The 19,551-nt window shown below is 50.7% G+C and overlaps 1 protein-coding gene across 19 annotated transcripts in view; it reads right to left on the bottom strand.

The window, feature by feature from the left end:
- PAX8 (paired box 8) overlaps positions 1–19,551 on the bottom strand; it is a 60,778-nt gene that overhangs the window by 14,624 nt on the left and 26,603 nt on the right. For 4 of the 19 annotated variants that reach the window (XR_012422056.1, XR_012422055.1, XM_065526817.1 and 1 more), the window contains 7 exons: positions 14,144–14,309; positions 11,846–12,043; positions 10,081–10,169; positions 9,406–9,528; positions 8,950–9,125; positions 3,985–4,105; positions 3,335–3,541 (listed from right to left, as the gene is read on the bottom strand). Coding sequence is in view for 16 of the 19 variants with exons in the window: in XM_065526817.1 (XP_065382889.1) it covers positions 3,335–3,541; positions 3,985–4,105; positions 8,950–9,125; positions 9,406–9,528; positions 10,081–10,169; positions 11,846–12,043; positions 14,144–14,309 (1,080 nt within the window). In the remaining 3 variants the exon portion in view is untranslated. Of the gene's footprint in view, positions 1–3,334; positions 3,542–3,984; positions 4,106–8,949; positions 9,126–9,405; positions 9,529–10,080; positions 10,170–11,845; positions 12,047–14,143; positions 14,310–19,551 lie in introns of all 19 variants that reach the window. The other 15 variants (XM_065526821.1, XM_065526819.1, XM_074011284.1 and 12 more) reach the window with 5 other exon arrangements.

Genomic DNA, 19,551 nt, shown 5'->3' on the forward strand with positions numbered 1-19,551 from the left:
CTTTTCTTTCTTTCAAATTCACCTCTTCTTGGGAAGGTCTGCAGCCTCCTGTGCTCTTGGAACCATTCCCTTCCTAACCTTCCCCCACCCCGTCATGTCCTCCCAGCCCTCTCACCATGGCTCAGCCATGTGTTAGGTATTGAGGTCCAGTCTTGACCAGAGGCCTCAGGTGGACAGTCTGCAAGGAGCTCCAGACCAACACTCTGAGCTCAGCATGGACACCAGCCATCCCCTCCCTTGTGCCTGAGCCGCTTTCTGACTTGCTTCCTACTCTTGGCCATTTGCCTGGACCCCGGATCCTCCAAGCCTAGCACTCCTCACTCTTTTCAGAGCCTCTGCCTCTGTGCTCAATTGTCAACCCTTGGGCTAAGGGGCCCTGTGACCAGCCAGCACCCTTCAAAGTGCTCACACCTGCACTTCAGCATCATCTGGGCCTGGGTTGGGGGCTACCAGCCTGAAGGATATGCCGGTGCGGCATATTTGGCTGCCTGCTGCCTGCATGACCACCTGGTGTCTGCCGCCAGCTGTTTTATCCCATGGGTTGGATGACCTCTCAGTCCTGCAGTTGGCCTAGAGAGTGGGCACGTCCACTGAATTAACAGCTGACAGTAGTTGGAGGCATCACCTCTGATTGACTGCATGTTGACAGGGGATGCTAACAGGATGACAGGGAGGGGACAAAGTGTGGGGGCTTTGGGAGTAGGGAGTTTGCCCTGGGCTGTTCCAATTACACTTTACACCACAGCCTGTGTCTGCACTGTGATACATCCATCCACTTCCAGTTGCCCTAAATCCTTCCCTCTCCTTCAGCTGGTCCTGCCAAGCCTCTCCACGGCTTGTACAGCAATTGCTCCCCATCATCATGGGCACCACCGCACCCTCACCCCTTGCCTACCCTGTGACCGCCCCCAGCCCTAGCCTGCCATTCTCAGAAGACATGCAGGCTTGTGTAACTCCCTGTAACTGACATGAGCCTCTTTTTCTCACCCCCTCCCCGCCCCTCTCTTCCCTTCCCCTCCCTTCCTCTCCACTCTCCTCACATTCCCCTCCCTCCCCTCATCCCATTTTCTCTGGCTGACATAATTTTACTGAGCTCACAGGTTTTTCTCCTGTAATCACTTTGGTCAAAACAAATGACCCATCTCTGCTGACTTCACCCTCTTGAATTCTTGAACTCCGAGTCAACATTTTATTCCTCGCTTTAGATCCTTAAACACCATCTCTCTGCCCACACGCTGGATGTCCCTCTCTTCTAAGAAAATTTCTCACATTAGGTGCAGGGATACACAGAGCGGGGGAAAAAAAAAACCCGGGTGCCAGCCAGAAAGAAAATGTAGAGCCAGTTATAAAAAAGGATCCATGGGCCAGGCGCGGCGGCTCAGCACGTTGGGAGGCCAAGATGGGCAGATCATGAAGTCAGGAGATCTAGACTATCCTGGCTAACATGATGAAACCCGATCTCCACTAAAAATAAAAACAATTGGCCGGGTGTGGTGGTGCGCACCTGTAGTTCTGCTACTCGGGAGGCTGAGGCAGGAGAATCTCTTGAACCCAGGAGGCGGAGGCTGCACTGAGCTGAGATCACACCACTGCACTCCAGCCTGGGCAACAGAATGAGACTCCATCTCAAAAAAGAAGGGTCCATGGACTTGTATCACATGACCCTGTGGTAACTCTGGGCTGGCGGAGGTTTTGCTCTGTTGGTGCAGTGGTTTTCAAGTCCAAGGGCTTTCTAGGGGCAGGAACCCCCTTCTAAAAGAGCAGTTCTTCAGGGGTCTGGTGAGCATACATGGCTTCTGTAAAAGGCTTCATTTCAAGAGAGCATTGAGAGGGCCAAATTTGAAACCACTGGTCCAGATGGACTGTCTGACTGGGCTGCCTCTGTGACAGGTCTCCCACGCCCCACTCCCACACTGGTCTCTGCTCTAGCATTTCAAGGTCATCAGGGTAGGAGGGTATGGGAGGTGAGGAGGCATTTACTCTGTCACTAAATACCCACACTCCTTGGAGACAGTGCCAATATTAAAGAGATTCCTCCAATGCTGAACTGAGAGCTAGCTGGCTTCCTCCCTTGGTCCTGGGCCCCAGCTGGGCCCACATCTAAAATAGTCCTATCTCTGTGGACGCCCTTAAGGTATCTGATGACCATATGGGTCTCTGCTCCCCACTTTCACTGCACATCAGGCCCTCTCCAAGCCAAGCCAAGCACTTGACTCTTAGCCATTCCTCAGACCCTGCCTGGATGGGCGAAGGTCCTTCTGCCAGGAGACCCAGCTCCCCTTGAGGTCTGACTCACGGAGTGCAGGCCCAGGCCTCATCCAATTGCAGATGGTGCTCCCACCCAGAGACTTTGGCAGGGACCTTCTCCTCCCTGGGCCAGTTTCCTCAGCAGCACAAGAAGTTTGCTCTAGAGGCTCCCTCGGGTGCTTCCAGATTTACTTATTTTTATTTATTTTTTTCCTTTTTGAGATGGAGTCTTCCTCTGTCACCCAGGCTGGAATGCAATGACGTGACCTCAGCTCACTGCAACCTATGCCTCCTGGGTTCAAGCAATTCTCCTGCCTCACCCTCCCCAGTAGCTGGGATTACAGGTGTCTGCCACCACACCTATCTAATTTTTCGTATTTTAGTAGAGATGGGGTTTCACCATCTTGGCCAGGCTGGTCTTGAACTCTTGACCTCATGATCCACCTGCCTCAGCCTACTAAAGTGCTGGAATTACAGGCGTGAGCCACTGCGCCCGGTCAGTGCTTCAGCTTTAAATATTTTGAGGCAGTTGAGGTTCCTGATGGGAGGTCCCCCACTCCTCCTCTCCCAAGTTGTTGAATCACTGAATTTATCATGTTTAACAGATGTCTGACTGTCCTCCTGGTGATGCTGTTAAGCTAGGTATGAAGATAGCTACATCATGGAAACACAACTGGGACTGACCCTTGGCCTTTTTGGAAATTTGATCCTGAAATTGGTTCCAAAAGTCAATGCCTTTTTCCCTCCAAAATGTTCATTTTTCCTTATATTTATTTATGCATTTACCAAGACCAAGTGTTCCTATGTTACAGCACCTGGCTCCCGGCCTTAGGGTTCCTGCTTTTCCGTGGGGTCTAGGGGTGGTGTATCCCACTTTCCGGCACCCCTAGAGCATCCGCCCCTTCCGAGCATGTCTTCCCAGTCACGGAGACCCTCATGTTGGCACCTCCAAAAGTTGCCGGAGGAATTAGGGAATAGGGTGGTGGTGGACAAGATTGGGGCCAGAGAGGGGGCTGGTGGTCGGCCCTGAGGACCCCCCTCCCACCCACCGCAATGCCTGCATGGCCCCGGGACTTCCCTGTCATACCTGAGAGGAGGGCCTGGCCCGTGAACTGCCCGTACACGGAGGCAGCATGGGGAAAGGCATTGAAGGGCGGGACCGAGGCACCGGCTGGGACCCCGGAGCCGACTTGCTGCAGATCCAAAAAGGCGGAGCTAGATAAAGAGGAAGGGGTGGAGCTAGAACTGGACACCTCGGGGGTTTCCTGCTTTATGGCGAAGGGTGAATGAGGATCTGCCGGAGGGAGGGAGACAACAAGGAGAGAGGGGTGTGAGATGATGGGGCGGGAACATGCACAAACCAAGCCATGAGATGTGGAGGGTGCGGGGCGCGGGGCAGGCAGGCCCAGCTGCTCTCAGAGTCTGGGCCGGGGAGCCAGGGCCCACGAGGTGTGGCAAGGAGGGGAGAGAGAAGCTCGACCTCCCTCTGTGCTTCTGCAGTGAAAATGGAGAGACTAGGAAGGAGTGTGTGCGCCCGCCTCTCCCACAGGAGGGAGAGTGGAGGCCTAGGAGCGGCCTAGGACTGGAGGCACGACCCATTTAATCCACCTTGAGGCCCAGCCAGCACAGCCCACCTCTCCTCTCCAGGCCAGGGCCCCACACACGTTCCGCCTGACAGCCAGCCAAGCTCTGCAGTGCCCCGCCCTCCACCTGCCAGGGAGGCTCCAGGCATCATACCTGCCACCACAGGGTAGGTCTGGTGAGTCGACAGGTTGCGCCCCAAGGGCGTGTTGGAAGGGGTCAGGGTGGCCTTCCCGTCGTCCAGGCTGCTGTTGAGCAAGGGCAGCGGGTAGAGGCCCTGGGGAGCAAAGAGAAGTCAGCGCACAGAGATGATCCGACAAGCCGACCTTCCTGCAGACCTTGAGCCTGTCCTAGGGCTTAGCAGCCCTAATCTCCCCAGGAGATTTCCTCATCGTCCCCTTCTTCCTTTACGTTCTCAACTCCACTCAGCACTTTTCGTTCATGCTCATTGTCCTCCTGCATCCCTGGAATTCAAGGCCAGCTGGTGGCATGGGTGCTCTGGTGTGGGATAGAGGGTCTCAGCCGGAGGACCACACCCTGGCTAGATGGCTGGTCGGCTTCCTGGTTTCACCACACTGTTGTGACCCACAGAATACAGGACGGTGCCAAGGACTGGAGCAGTCTCCAACCGGACTGTTCGGGTCCTTCCATCTGTGATTCTTCCCCAGATAGGGAACCCAGGCACAGAGGTTTAAGAAACTTGTCCCACTTCCATATGGACCAAAGATAGGATTCAGACTTGAGGGATCAGAATGCCTCTGCTGTCAACCACTGTCCCAAACTGGGTGACCTAAGGACCACTTCTTACATTTGCAAAGAGCTTACATCAGAGCTTTGCCTCTGTTGTCCTAGTAGAGTCCCCCAGCAGCCCAGTGACATGGGTGAGTAATATTATGTCTGTTATTGATTTTATACGTGGAGCCTGGAACTCAGAGAGGTAAATGGCCTAGTTTTGTGTAATGAAACTGAGACTAAACCCAAGATTTCGGCTGTGGACCCAGGTGCTTTACCCATCACGTGGATTTCTTCTTTTCTGTCTCCACATCCAAACAAATAGAAGTGTGCAAGTTCAGCTTGAAAATGGTATTTAGAGTTTTTTTTGTTGGAAACACTCTTTATCAAGTACCTGTGGGTCTTCATCAATAAGACCTCATTTTAAATGCCTCGTGGCCTCCCCTTGCCAGGAGCACAGCTGTGACCTTAGGTACTCCTTCTGAAAAGAACTTGTTTAACTAAAGGCAAGTGTGCCTCATCCTCACCATGGCCTCCTCCCACCGGGGAAGCAGATAGCACAGAAAAAAGAACACATCCATTCCCCACATACCTTCACACACGTCACATACCTGCTACATGAGATATGCAAAGCTGAATTCAGGGAATGCTCAGTGGTTACATAACAGTGCCACTAAAGGCAATTGTTTTCAGTGATTTCCATCAAGCTGGGTTCTGCAAAGATCCACAGCACTTTCCGGTTGCATGCTGGGCACTTTTGGAAGCTGCAGTCAATTCTGGAGGCCACCAGGGCACCATTAGCACATAGCAGCAATTACTGACTAAATGGTGCTCTGGTTCCATGCCTTCCAAGGGGGCTCACTTAGAGGCAGGGTGGAGTTGCTTAGGGCCTTTTTTTTTTTTTTGAGACGGAGTTTCGCTCTTGTTGCCCAAGCTAGAGTGCAATGGCGCGATCTTGGCTCACTGCAACCTCTGCCTCCCGGGTTCAAGTGATTCCCCTGCCTCAGCCCGAGTAGCAGGGACTACAGGCGTGTGCTACCATACCAGGCTAATTTTTTATATCTTTAGTAGAGATGGGGGTTTCACCATGTTTGCCAGGCTAGTCTTAAACTCCTGACGTTGTAATCCGCCTGGCTCGACCTCCCAAAGTGCTGGGATTACAGGCGTGAGCCACCACACCTGGCCAGGGTCTAGGTTACTGAAATTGAACAAAACATATAATTTCTAGAGAGTGTAAGAAAAGTTTAAAATGCTTTATGGATGTGTTGTTTTGACAGCAAAATATCTACTCAGAATCCTGTAGCTATTTCAAAATTCAAGTAACTTAAAAATACCTATATAGTCAAAATATTTTGGTGATTTTGTATTCAATAGCTGAAACTTCCCAGTGATTATTGGACTTTTTTTTTTTTTTTTTTTTTTAGCTGGAATTGAACTTGAATTGGGGCAGAGCAGCACGATGCTTCAGAACTTCAGCAAGTCTGAGCCCTGGTTCTGCAATGACTTGCCAGGTAGCTTTAGTCTGCTTGACTGCTCTGAAGCTTAATTTTCTCACCTGTATGGGAGTCATAGACTCTATGAGGCTGATGTAAGCATTACATGAAATTTTATATACTTATACATAACGTGCTTAGCACCGAATACTTGGTGACAACAGATGCCCAGTGAGAGTTATCATAGATATTATTTCAGAATCATGTGAAGAGTCAGAAGCCACCAAATTCTTCATTTCTGTCAGTAAGCCGATATTCATATTCTGCTGATGTTTTTTGATGCATTTGTAAAATAGGGAAATAAAAGCTGTATGACTTCTAGCTATGTCTGGTCATGAAATAGCAACCAGGAATAACATGATGTTTCTGTTGAACACTTCCCCCTGCCCTTTGTTGTTGTTGTTGTTGTTTTTTTTTCAGAGGGAGCCTTGCTGTGTCACCCAGGCTGGAGTGCAGTGGCACAATCTTGGCTTACTGCAACCTCTGCCTCCCAGGTTCAAGTGATTCTCCTGCCTCAGCCTCCTGAGTAGCTAGGATTACAGGTGCATGCCACCAGTTCTGGCTAATTTTTGTATTTTTAGTAGATATGTGATATTGCCATGTTGGCCAGGCTGGTCTCAAACTCCTGACCTCAGGTGACCCGTTCACCTCAGCCTCCCAAAGTACTGGGACTACAGGTGTGGGCCACCGTGCCTGGTCCCCCACTTGTTGATTTTACAGAAAAGATGGCTGTGTTACAACCTGTTAAGGTCAGGTATGAGTACTTGTGCTTCATTCTTGGCTCCCCAAGCCAGCGGGCCTTCCTATGCCCAGGTGAGAGAGCACGGAGTGTTACTTTGGCAGCACAGTCAGTTACCAGAGGTGGGAAAAGCAAAGGCCAGGCAGGACATGAGGGGCCCTTGCACTGGCTGGTTCTCCCTGCCCTTCACCACCCTCCAGGTGAATGACTGGGTGAGTAATGATTTACTGAGGAGGTAATGAATAATTTATGGACACTGCTGGACCTCAGTCTCCTCATCTGAAAGATGAGTGGTTGGAGAAGTTCAATGGTATTCAAATGCTTTTTTTTTTCAGTCTTCAAATACGTATTTACGTAGAGGCACCATATCTGAAGCAGGTGACAGTGGACCAGTCTGAATGAAATGAGGATTGGCAGGCCTGAGCTCCAAAACCTTCTGGTTGCCCGAGCCCTCCTTGTCTTGCTTGGCCTTGGATTATCTCCACACAAATGGAGAAACTGGATGAGGTGGTCACAGAGGTCTCTGCAAGCTCAAAGACTTTCTCATTCCAGGATCCCCCCTGTTCATATGCCAGCGTGACATGGGAGTGCTCTGTAGTCAAGCAGGGTCCTTTGGAGGGCTTAGGGATGGAGTCAGGAAATGGCTCTGGGACTCAGTGGGTGTCCAGAGTCTTATCAGCAGGGTTTCTTTACTTTCACTGGGTGGCTGGTGCCTGTACACTGAGTTTTGCAGGCTTGCTCTCACAGAGCGAGCTTCCTGCAGGCTCCCCACTGCAACCCCCTTTCCTTCCTGGAGCTGTGTGCTGACTGGTAGGTGAGCACCCAGGCCCTCTCCCCATGGCTGCTGACGGCCAGCTTTCTCTGCACCCTCGTGGTTGCCACAGTCAAAGCTGATAAAATTGCTGATGCAGATTGCCTGCCCAGCTGCGAGTGCTGGCACGGGACCAGCAGCCCAGACGGTCACTGGAAGTGGTTGGGCTGATTATTGGCATCATCTCCATTGTCCTACTCAGTTCTTAAAGGCATATGGGCTTGCCTCACTCCTACAGCAAATGACGGCATGGGCAAAGAGGGGCAACAGACACCACCCTGAAGACACTCCTCATCTGGTTGACTTGGTGGGGTTAAGGGAAAAAGATGTGATGACTAGGGACTGAGAGCTCGGTGGTTCTGCCAGAGCTGCAGAGTCTTTGTTGGCCTCGGGGTGGGACCTCTCACATCTCTGTCAGCTTGTCACAGATGCCAACCTGTTATGATTCATTTCACCTGTCCTGAGCACTAGCAAGAAAAATTCCCTGTAGCTTGTGATGTATTATTCTGAATTTCTCAACTCATTCATTCGTTCATTCATTCACTATACCATTACTCTCTATTATAAGGGGGGCACAATGGTAGGTGCTGGGAATAAAAACGACGTTTCATGTTTCATGAGGCTTCTCTGTCCTTAAGGAGTCCGCATGTCTTTGTACCTCTCTGTCTGCCACATTATTAAGCTACACTGTGAGAAGCTACTGAGAGCGGCATGTGGGACATGCAGAAGGACAAGAGGTGGGAGAGATGATTCATGTCGGAGAGGCAGGGGAGCACTCACGGAGAGGGTGATGTTTGAGCCGAGTCATGAAGGCTAGTGGTATTTTTCCATGCAGAGAAGTGGGAGGAAAGGCATTCTGTGTGGAGGGCACACGGTGTGCAAGGGCAGAGAGATGTGAGCGAGGGTGGCGTGCTTGCGGCCATGAGTAATGCAAGAGCATGGGGGTGTGCAGGATGAGTGGCCAAAGGCGGGGCTAGGAAGTGGTGGCTGAGGTCATTATGTGAAGGCTTTGTGCTACTGCTTCAGAGTTGTGGAACCCGACCTCGAGGTCTGGGGAAGATGCTGATGGCAAGGGATGGCATCATCAGGTTGTGCTGCCATCCCTGAAAGGCCCAGGCTCAAAGGTTTTGGGTTAAGTAAGCCAGGAGGGTTAGAAAGAGAGGAAGATGCCAGGGCATCTGGTAAGATAAAGCATGTGTCAGGCTTGGAGTTGCATGAGGCAGGTGCCCTGAGCCCATTGATGCAACTTCCAGCTGCTTTGGTGGCGGAGCGCAGGCACATTTGGAGAGCACACCTTGCTCTGGCCCCTGCCCACTCTGTTCACCTCCCAGGGCCCAGCTTCTCACCTGCTCGCCTTTGGTGTGGCTGGGGGAAGCATAGGCCTCCGGGTAGTGCTGCCGCTCAAATGGGCACTCGAGTGGCTCGAGGTGGTGCTGGCTGAAGGCGTCTGTGCGAAGGTGCTTTCGGGGTCCGCTGCTGCTGCTCTGTGAGTCGATGCTCAGCCGGCAGCTATCCTGATCACCTGGTACCCCCCAGTCAGGAAGAAAGCTTTTAGGGGACATATCTACTCATGCCTTAGGCCAAAGTAGAGGACTGACTCCAAGCCGACTCACTGTGGAGGGAGAAAAAGGGCCAGCCACCTGGGCCCAGGAGCCTTGGCCAACTGACAGACAGGACATGTGACAGTCACATGCCGAGCTCCTACAGAGTCCCATGTCATAAGTGGAAAGGCTTCTGTCCCCATCAAAGCCTGAGCAAACTGCCCTCGTGCACCCCCGCTGCCCCCCTGTCCCAGCACTCACTGTCATCCATTTTCCTCTTGTCACTGCCAGGCTGAGCGATGCCCAGGAGCCCATTGATGGAGTAGGTGGAGCCCAGGGAATCCGACTGGGGTGACTCTGGAGGAGTTACAGCTGAGCTGGGGACTGCAGCGGGGGAGAGGGAGAGAGTCAGGGGTGGGACACTCCTCAGTCCTGGGTGACTCTGGGGGAGTTACAGCTGAGCTGGGGACTGCAGTGGGGAGAGGGAGAGAGTCAGGGGTGGGAGTGACACCCCTCACAGGCCTGGGGTGACTCCAGGGTGACTGCGGGGGGTACGGGGAGAGGGTCAGGGTGCAGGAGTGACACCCCTCACAGCCCCTGCTGACACTGTGGAGGAGGCAGCAAGCCGAGCCGTGGACTGAGCCCCAAAGGGGCTCAGGTCCTTCCTCCAGGGGGCCTGCTGGTGGGAGGGATTCTTGGAGTCAGAGCTGTCTCAAATGTTTGCACCTCTCCATAGTTCAGTGAATCTGCCCTGGGAACAGGCCAGATTTTGTCATAGTGGCACAGCTCCGTCCACACATGGGTTTGTGAATAGTACTGTGCACAGCTGTGTCTGTGTGGGTGTGTCTGTGTGTGCCTCTGTGTATGTGTGGGTGCACTGAAGGATGTGTGGGTACACTGAAGGATGTGTGTGCATCCAGGTCTCTCAGCACTCACTCAGCGTGTGTCCGGGGCTCAGGGACTTGGTGGCCACGCAGCTGTCCATAGGGAGGTTGAATGGTTGCTGCACTTTGGTCCGGATGATTCTGTGATGAAGAGAAGAAAGGCCATGAGAGAGAAGAGGAGGAAAGAGAACTCACGGCTGCCCCAGACCCAGTTGCCTTTTTGACACTCCTTTGGGTATCTCAAAGGCACTTGAAACTCAACTGTTCACAGTAAAGTCCGTGACCCTACTCTGCACGCCTAGTCCTCCCCAGTTGTCCGTATTTCATGATTGGTACCATCAGTCGCTCAAGGCCAAAACAGAGATGGGGCTTAACATCTGCTTCCCTCTCTTTCCAATCAAACCCATCATCGAGTTCTGTGTTTTGACCTTGTGAACCTCGCCAATGTTGACCCCTCTCTTCTTCTCTCCATCAGCACCTTAGTGCATGTCACCACCACTGTTCCACGGTCACTCACTGGCCCACGCCCATCCCCTCTTGATCCTTTCTAAGTGATTCTCCCTACTGCTGCCACAGTGGACTTTCTGAAATGCAAGTTGACCACCTGCTTAAAATCTGCCAACAGTTTCCCATTGCTTTATGACCAAACGCAAGAAGGTATAACAGCTCCCAGCCTCTGAAAGGCCACCTCTGCTGGCATCTTCAACTTCAGCCTATCTTATGCTCCCCTGCTCTCTATCTACTGTTTTCTTTTCTTTCTGTTTTCTTTTTCTTCTTCTTCTTCTTTTTTTTTTTTTTTTGAGATGGAGTCTCACTGTTGTCACCCAGGCTGGAGTGCAGTGGCGTGATCTCAGCTCACTGCAACCTCTGCCTCCCAGGTTCAAGTGATTATCCTGTCTCAGCCTCCCAAGTAGCTGGGATTACAGGCACCCACCACCACACCCAGTTAATTTTTGCATTTTTAGAAGAGATGGAGTTTCACCATGTTGGCCAGATTGGTCTCAAACACCTGACCTCAGGTGATCCACCTGCCTTGGCCTCCCAAAGTGCTGGGATTACAGACATGAGCCACTGCACCTGGCCTATCTACTGGTTTTCTTTTGATCCTATTAGCCACAGGGCCTTTGCATAGCTGTTTAAACTCTTTTCACCTAGTTCTCTTATTTTTTCTTACTCAGGGGAAGACTCATGACCTTCATAAACCAAATAATCCTACGCTAGCTTGCATATCCTCATGTTCCTTTTCTTAGCAGGACTTACAGCTGTATTTTTACAATATTTTTTGTAGGTAGTTGATTAATATCTGTGTTCTCATTAAACTGTAAGCTCCGCAAAGATGGGTTTTGTGTGTCCCCAGGACCTCGCACAAGATGAATGAGTGAATTATGTGCGAATGAATTAATGAACAAGCGAGTAAGTAAATGATTGATTGAGGCAGTGAGTGAATCACTGAGGGACTAAAAAAATGAGTGAATGCTTGAATGTGGGCCGGGTTAGGGGTCTGGTGGCTTAGAAAAGGATCAACTCATGAATATTCTTTTATTGAATGAAAGAGGATGTGGTGTTTGAGGAAGGAAACTGTAGATAGCACACTATGGCTTGGGGCCAGGGGGAGGGTGCCCCACAGCATGGGGCAAGGCAGGAGGCAGGGAGGTATGGTATCTGCCTGGAGCCAGGTGTGCTCCCTGCCTGATTCTTCAGCATCAGGCCCCTTCCCGGCCTCTGCTCCACCCAAGCCAGTTCCTTCTTGTTTCTTTCCTGATTTCCCCAAAGCCCAGGGGCCCCAGCCTGATGCCAGAGGCTGCTTTCTCTCTTACCTATTAATGGAACTGACACTGGGCACAGTGTCATTGTCACAGACGCCCTCAGCCAGGAGCCGGTCTCGGATCTCCCAGGCAAACATGGTAGGGTTCTGGCGTTTGTAGTCCCCAATCTTCTCCACCACCTTGGGGGTGGCCACCTTGGGCTTGGAGCCCCCTATCACTCCAGGACGGATGCTGCCAGTCTCGTAGTACCTACTCCAATAGAGAACCCCAAAGAATTACCCAATAAGCAGGTGGGGTCTTTAGACAGTGACTTAGCCAGAGCCTCCCTCCTCTCTAAGGCCTCTGGGGAGGGGTATGAGAGTGAAACGTGCCCCCAAGGCTGTCCTCAAATGCTTGATATGCATGGAACTATCTGTTTCCCTCGCATGGGTAGGTTCATGCTACTGCCAACCCAGCACCCTCCGCTAAAGGCCTCACCTTGGCTTCTCTCTCTCTCTTCCCTCTGACCAGTCTCTTGTGTCCTAGCACCTGCAACAGCCATCATATGGGACACAAAAGATTTCCCTTATAAGAAAGGAAATCTTGGTGTGCCTGATGTGTGAATGACAGGGGCACAGCAGTTTGCTCTATCCAGCTTCTCTTGGCTAAAGCACGACCTTTTTTTTTTTTTTTTTTGAGACAGGGTCTCACTCTGTCACCCAGGCTGGAGTGCATGGGACAATCTTGGCTCACTTCAAACTCTGCCTCCTGGGTTCAAGCGATTCTCCTGCCTTAGCTTCCCGAGTAGCTGGGATTACAAGCGCCTGCCACCACACCCGGCTAATTTTTGTATTTTTAGTAGAGACGGGTTTCACTGAGTTGGCCTGGCTGGTCTTAAACTCCTGACCTCAAGTGAAACGCCCGCCTTTGGCCTCCCAAAGAGCTGGGATTACAGGCATCAGCCACCAGCCAATGACTGTTTTCTTCGGCCACTTAGAAAGCTAGCTGAGGTCACTGGACCCTCTGCTCTATCTTGCTGGTTCACCTTTGCTCCCTGCCCTGTCCAAGCTTGAGGCATATCCCTCACCCCCCGGTCGCTAGTTTTCTATCAGGTTTTAGCAGGTTCAAGTTGAAGCTTCTCCTCATGGACTCTGGAATCCTGACCTTGCTTGGATCCCCAGCCAGGTCTAGCTTGTTAAGCTGAGCCTCCTCTTCTGGGGCCTCCACCCTTCCCCTCCCTTTATCCTCCAAGTAGTTGCTTTGGCAGATCAACGGCCTATGTCAGCATATCCTCCTCTTCTTGTTGTAGAAACTGTCTGCTCTCATCTGCATGAAAAAGAATCTGGCTCTTTAAAACTCCATTCATCTGTTGCTTCCATCCGAGACTCATCTCCTCTGGGACACCACAGCCCATCACAGGAATCCCCTCTCCCAAGCCCAGCAAAGCATCACACCTTTCCCTAACTACTTCAGGAAGGGAGCCAGGGTTTTCACGGTTCAGAGAACAGTCCAGGTCCCTTTGCCTTGTCCAGGCCTCCTCCTAAATCCACCTAAGGGTCAGAGCAGGGGGACAGGCACGTGCACACAGAGCTGACTGGAAGCTCTGGCACAGAGGCGTTTTTAATGGAAGTGGCTTTGCAGACTGGAATCTGTGACTGTGTCAGCTCAGAAGCAGGCCTTTGCTGCTTCTGGTCTCTCCTGAACCTTTGGTTCAGTGGTTCTCAACCCTGGCTGCAGAGAATTAGAGTCTCTGGCTGGGGACGGACGGGTTGGGGAGTTATAAACCAAAATTTGGGCCTATTTCCTTTAAGTTCTGATTTAATTGGTCCGGGCTGGGGCATAAACAGTATTGCTATTTTTAGAATCAGCCTTCCTCAGGTGACGCTCATGTGCTGCCAGGGCTACGAAGCGCCGATCTGGGGTCTTGGGGAATTATAGTTTGAGAAGCATAAACTCAGATGTCCCTCTTTTAGGGGTTAGACCTTGGGAGCTCATCTGACTGTCTGTCCCCTCCCTAGTGGCCCAATTTCCCTAGGTCTCGGTAGGAGGAGGACCTTTGGGGAAGATTCTCCTGCCTTAGAAGAAGAGAAGCCTACAGCAAATGAGACATAGAGCAAAAGAGAAGAAGGGAGAGGGAGAAAGTAAAAGGATAAATGGACAAAGAAAGAACGAAGGGCAGAAAACAGTAGAAACATGGTGGCGGGGTGGAGGCCCAGAAGGACCACCATAACTGTTCAGGTCTCAGGACCAAAGCTCGACATTGGGAGCAAATCCCTATTCCCCGGGAGGGGAATTCTCCAGCTGCCCTGACGTCAGCTGGAGAGGTCAAGCCCTGCAGGGAAGGCAGCCCGCGGTGAATTTCGTGCTTACCTGCCGAGGATCTTGCTGACGCAGCCATGGCTGACGCGGAGCTGGCGAGAGATGTCACAGGGCCTCACACCCTGGTGGGCCAGGTCTACAATGCGCTGGCGGACCACTTCTGGCAGGGGTCTGCCGTTCACAAAGGCCCCTCCCAGCTGGTTCAGCCCTCCATGGCCTAAGGAGACAATATTCCCAGGGACAGTTGTCAGGGCCAGGCAGGAGTTTGGGTGGGGATTAGCTATGAGAGCAGGTGTAGGGGTGTGTGTGTGTGTGTGTTTGACTGTGACCACGAAATCCCACGGCCAGGCCCTGTGGGCCCCTCTGCAGTTCTTTCTCCCAGGATGCTGGCACAAATGGTATGTGATGCTCATCCCCCACGATGGGATGGTGTCACAGGAGCACCTTGGGCTTGGGGACTCTCCAGGCAGACTCAGCCCTTCACTCCAATTCACAATCCCCTATTTTCTTCCCTCCCTCTGAAAAGTGTGTAAGGAGTTGAGGATGTGGGGTCTTCCCATGCCAATACTGAGCCGTTTGACCTTCAGAAAAACCCCTTCTCTTCTCAGAGTCTCTTTTCCTTTTGTAAAATGAGGGCACAGGTGATTTTCACCTTTCTCCTTCTCCTCATGGAACCAGATTTTAAACTACTACCCCATTGAGAAAAACAAATACAAAAGAATAAAAGTAGAACCTCTCTGGTAGAGCTTGGGCAGAGAAGGCCTGAGCCCTATCTGTGGACTTCTGGCCTAAATGACCCCCAAGATCCCTTCTTTCTCTAACAGGCCAGAGCACCAGGGACCTGCTGCAGGGTCCTCACAGGCACAGATAGCACTGGGTTCCAGGATGGACATGGGGGCTACAGGCCACTGTGGAAATCTGTCCATGTCATGGATGGATATGTGTACACATTCCCTTAGCTGCTTTCCTGACTTGGCCTCTGCTCTCTGGCCCCAGCCTATGTTTCATTCTGAGCCCATCTATCCAGTCAAATCCATATGAATTGAGTGCCAACTATGTGCCAGGCACTATACAGGTCCCTGACGATGCCAAGGTGAATAAGGCAGACATGATCCCTATTCTTCCCTCATGGGGTTAATTACAGTGAGGTCCCAGACCAGCAAACAACCAGTTAACATATTTTGTGACCACTTTTGGGACTGGTGACATGCAGAGAGTTATGGGAACCACTGGAGGGGAACTTGACTTGGCTCAAGGAAACACAGAAGGGTTCCTGAGGAGGTCTAAGCTGAGACTGAAGATAAACAGGTACTGGCCAAGTGAGGGAGAGAGGGGAGAAAACTGTTCCAGGCAGTGGGAACAGAATGTGCAAAGACTCAGAGGCAAGAGGATACTTGTCTGTTAGATTTTCCAACATATTCAACTCTATAGTCCCTAGAACCATTTTGGGCTAATTTCAGGGCCGAGATTTCTATTTTTCTCATGAGGAGACTGGGGCTCAGAGAGTTGTAGTGATCTGATTTATATGTGTTGTTTAACTCAGCTTATATGAGGAGGAGCTTGGATCCAACCAGAATTTAAGGCTCAGATCAGGGCTGCTCCTTGAGGGGAGCCCTGTTCTGGGGCTAGAGCTACACCTGGACGCTTGTCATTAGCATTGCTATTTTGTGCTGAACATGCCATGGTCTTTTCACAACGGGCAGGATTTGGTGATATGACTGGGAGGGTAGAGCCCTGGGGTATAGGAGTCAGGGAGCTGACAGGTAAGAAGGAAGAGCCAACCCCAGGCTTCTGTGTGAACCAGTTAAAGACTATTTATGGCCGAGGGTGGGAAGTGCCTTTGCTGGGCACACAGTGCCCATTATCACCCACTGACTTAGCACATTCAGAACTGCCTTGCAATGTCTCCTCAGGGGCCCAAGCTGTCTTCAGCAGAACACTGAATTTCCCTCTAATAAAGGGGGTGGGGGCTGGGCATGGTGGCTGACGTCTGTAATCCCAGCACTTTGGGAGGCTGAGGCGGGTGGATCACCTGAGGTCGGGGGTTCGAGACCAGCCTAACCAACATGGTGAAATCCTGTCTACTGAAAATACTAATACTACTACTACTACTAATAAAAACTAGCTGGGCATGGTGATACATGCCTGTAATCCCAGCTACTCGGAGGCTGAGGCAGTAGAATAGCTTGAACCCCGAGGTGGAGGTTGCGGTGAGCCGAGATCGCATCATTTCACTCCAGCCTGGGCAACAAGAGTGAAACTCCGTCTCAAAAAAAAGGAGGGTGGGGGTGCTCTAAGCCTCTACCCTGGGCAATAAGTCAGGAGGAAAAGCCCTCTGGCCAAACACCCAGCAAGAAAGATGCAATGATCCATCTTCCTGGTGGAGACAACGGGTGAGCTTGGGTACAGCTTCCACCTGTGCCCATCCAGGCAAGCCTTCCTAGTGACTGCTTCTCCACTGGGGCTGGAAGAGTGCTTGGAGGGCCTTTAGGAGAGCCCAGATGGTGGGCAGAGCGGCCTTTGCCCAGTCCTAAGCCCATTCCTCTGGTCTTCACTGGCCAGAGTGCCATTTATGAATTGCTGCAGCCGTTTGCCCTCACTGCATCATTGTTGCCTTCCGGTTCTTTTGGGTCCAGGCACTGAACACAAGGGGGCGCCAGACAGCCACCCAAACACAGACAAGAGTCCAGCTTTGTCCTTATTTTCCAGAACTTTCCCTGCTGTATCCACTTAAACTTAGGTGTTTGTGCTGGGACCTCTACATCTGGAAGCGAGGTTTCTTAGAGGTGAGGGTTCTTCACCTCTACAAATGTGAAGCAGGTTTAAACAAATTCCATTTTGGGGTGGCATGAATTGGGTATTGTGCCTTAAAAAAATGACGCTGTAAGCTGTGTGGGCCATTGCCCTTAATTATTATGAAGGACTGACTCACATCCTTGGAAACCCAAACCCTGAGAGGTTATTTACCGTCATCAGCAAGCATTGTAGTGCTGGGAAAGATGCATTCACATTTCTGGCCCCTAAACTGAATTCTCTGGTGCTTGTTTTATTTGACTGCCTTCTGAATGACTTTGTGTTACTGTAGAAAGAGTCTTGGGCCTGATCCCTTCCTTGACACTGCCTGTTTTAGTCTTACCATTCGAGAAAGTGGGTTTTATTTTTTCAACCTTAGTGTTTTTATCTATCGAATGGAGCTTAACAAAACTTATGCCTGCTGCTGACTTAAACTCCTATAAGAAGATAGGGGGGCTGGGCATGGTGACTCATGCCTGTAATCTCAGCACTTTGGGAGGCTGAGGTGGGCAGATCACGAGGTCAGGAGATCGAGACCATCCTGGCTAACACAGTGAAACCCTGTCTCTACTAAAAATACAAAAAATGAGCTGGGTGTGGTGGCGGGCACCTGTAGTCCCAGCTACTCCAGAGGCTGAGACAGGAAAATGGGGTGAACCCACAAGGCGGAGCTTGCAGTGAGCCGAGATCGTGCCACTGCACTCCAGCCTGGGCGACAGAGCAGGACTCCATCTCAAAAAAAAAAAAAAAAAAAAAAAAGAAGATGAAGATAGGGGGATCAGGATGGAGAAGTATTTATTTAGATAAACAAATCTTGCTATAAATGTAATGTTTTTCTAATTTGTAATATTCCCATGGTTGAATGTTATGACCCAAGCTTGGGACTAGGTATAGGAAGTGTTTTCTCAAACTTCAGTGTGCATCAGAATCACTTGGCAGTGAGGCTTATTAAAATACAGACTACTGAGCACAATGCCCTAAGTTTCTGAATCAGTAGGTCTGGGATTGAACTAAGAATTTATGTTTCTAAGAAGTTTCCACATGGTGTTAATGCTGCTATGCCAGGGACACACTTTGAAAACCACTGGTTTAGTCCAGGTGATGGCTGGTAAATTAAACATAAGAGAATAACTCTTCATACTCCTCCGACATTCTTCTAAGAATAATAATGATAGTTTGTATATTATGGTTTTCATTTCTTTTCAACTCAAGACATTGACCAAGTGCCTATCATGACTCAGGTACAAAGCACTGGGAATACAACTTTGAACAAGACAAGAATCCTGGCCTTCAAGGAACTTCGAACCTTTTGGGGGATATGATAAGATACATTAGGAATCACCATGTTAATGGTGACCTTTCTTGAAGGATATGAGTCCAGGTGCTCGCGGAGCCCATAAGTGGTTAGAGGGAAGCTGCAAGGAAGAGTATCTAGGAGGTAACTAGGCAAAGAATTTTTCTCAGGGGGAAGAGAATCCATGCGTAAAGTCTTGGTGCCTTCAAGAAATTGAAAGACATTTAGTGTGGCTGTAGGACAGGCAGGAAAGAGAATCTGGAAAGAGCCTGCTGGCTGCGGATGGAGATGGCCCCTATGGTTTGAGGTTTTGAGCTGAGTCCCTGTAATGGAAAGGCTTTCGTCTTTCCTGTGTCCGGTGTGGGGGAGTGGACTCTTCTGGGTGAGTCACCACCAAATGCCCAGAGGTGGGTGCAGTCTTCCTTCCTGCACTGGGGTGGGGGGATGATTGGTGCCCACTGTGCTGACCACCTTTTCATGCTGCTGCAGATGGGGTGGGCTTTGAGGCCGGAAGCCAAAAATGAGTAGGAGCCTCCTGGTTGGGCGGGAAGTGGGGTGAGGGGGGAAGGTGAGACCCAGGAAGAGGTTTGAAGCCTCATAAGCGGACTCTTTGTATGTCTGAAAGATTGTGAGTGGGGAGGTGGGGTGGGTATGGGGGAGGAAGACAAGACCGCCTGGCCGGATGCAAGCAGGTTCCTGAGTGGAAGGTACTCAGACAGGAAATGCAAGCTTTCCTGTGGTCAGAGAGGACTTATCTTACAGTAAAGGGATTGGAGCTCAGCAAAGTTTTAGGTGAAGCTTGCTGTCCAGAAACGTATCCTTTTGAAAAGTGACCATTCAGGGAGGTCTTAGGACTTTGTTGGTAATTTCTTCATCCTTTATAGAGCTCCGAGTAGTTGGGATGGCAGAGAGAAAAGAGACAGTCATTGACCAAAATTCTTGTTACATGCACCAATATCCAAACCCTTAAGATGTGGAAATCCTTTCCCCATGTCCCTATAGTCCTTTGCACAAATTCCTATGATAGCACTGACCACGTTGAACAGCAGCTTTCTCTATTTGGGTTTCTTTATGAGTTACTCAAAGGCAGAGGCCCTGTCTTTGTCTACTGTAATTAGTGTTTTCGTATATACAAGTGGTAGAAAAATGGTTTACATTGGTTATGGTTGTTGCATGGATTCCCACGATTCTGCATGATGGGACCCCCAAATCCCATGCTTCAGTACTTTCCCCTTTATCCTTTTGCTTTATCTGTTGCCACTCTGCCCAGTTCTAAAGTGGCAATGGCTCAATGTGTTGTTCTGCAAAAGTGTCCATTGAACTACCTGGGGCTTTTTGACACATAGAGTGTCAAGGTGGTGGTTGAGCCTTG

This window comes from Macaca fascicularis, chromosome 13, assembly GCF_037993035.2.
Source record: "Macaca fascicularis isolate 582-1 chromosome 13, T2T-MFA8v1.1".
Taxonomy (NCBI): Eukaryota; Metazoa; Chordata; class Mammalia; order Primates; family Cercopithecidae; genus Macaca; species Macaca fascicularis.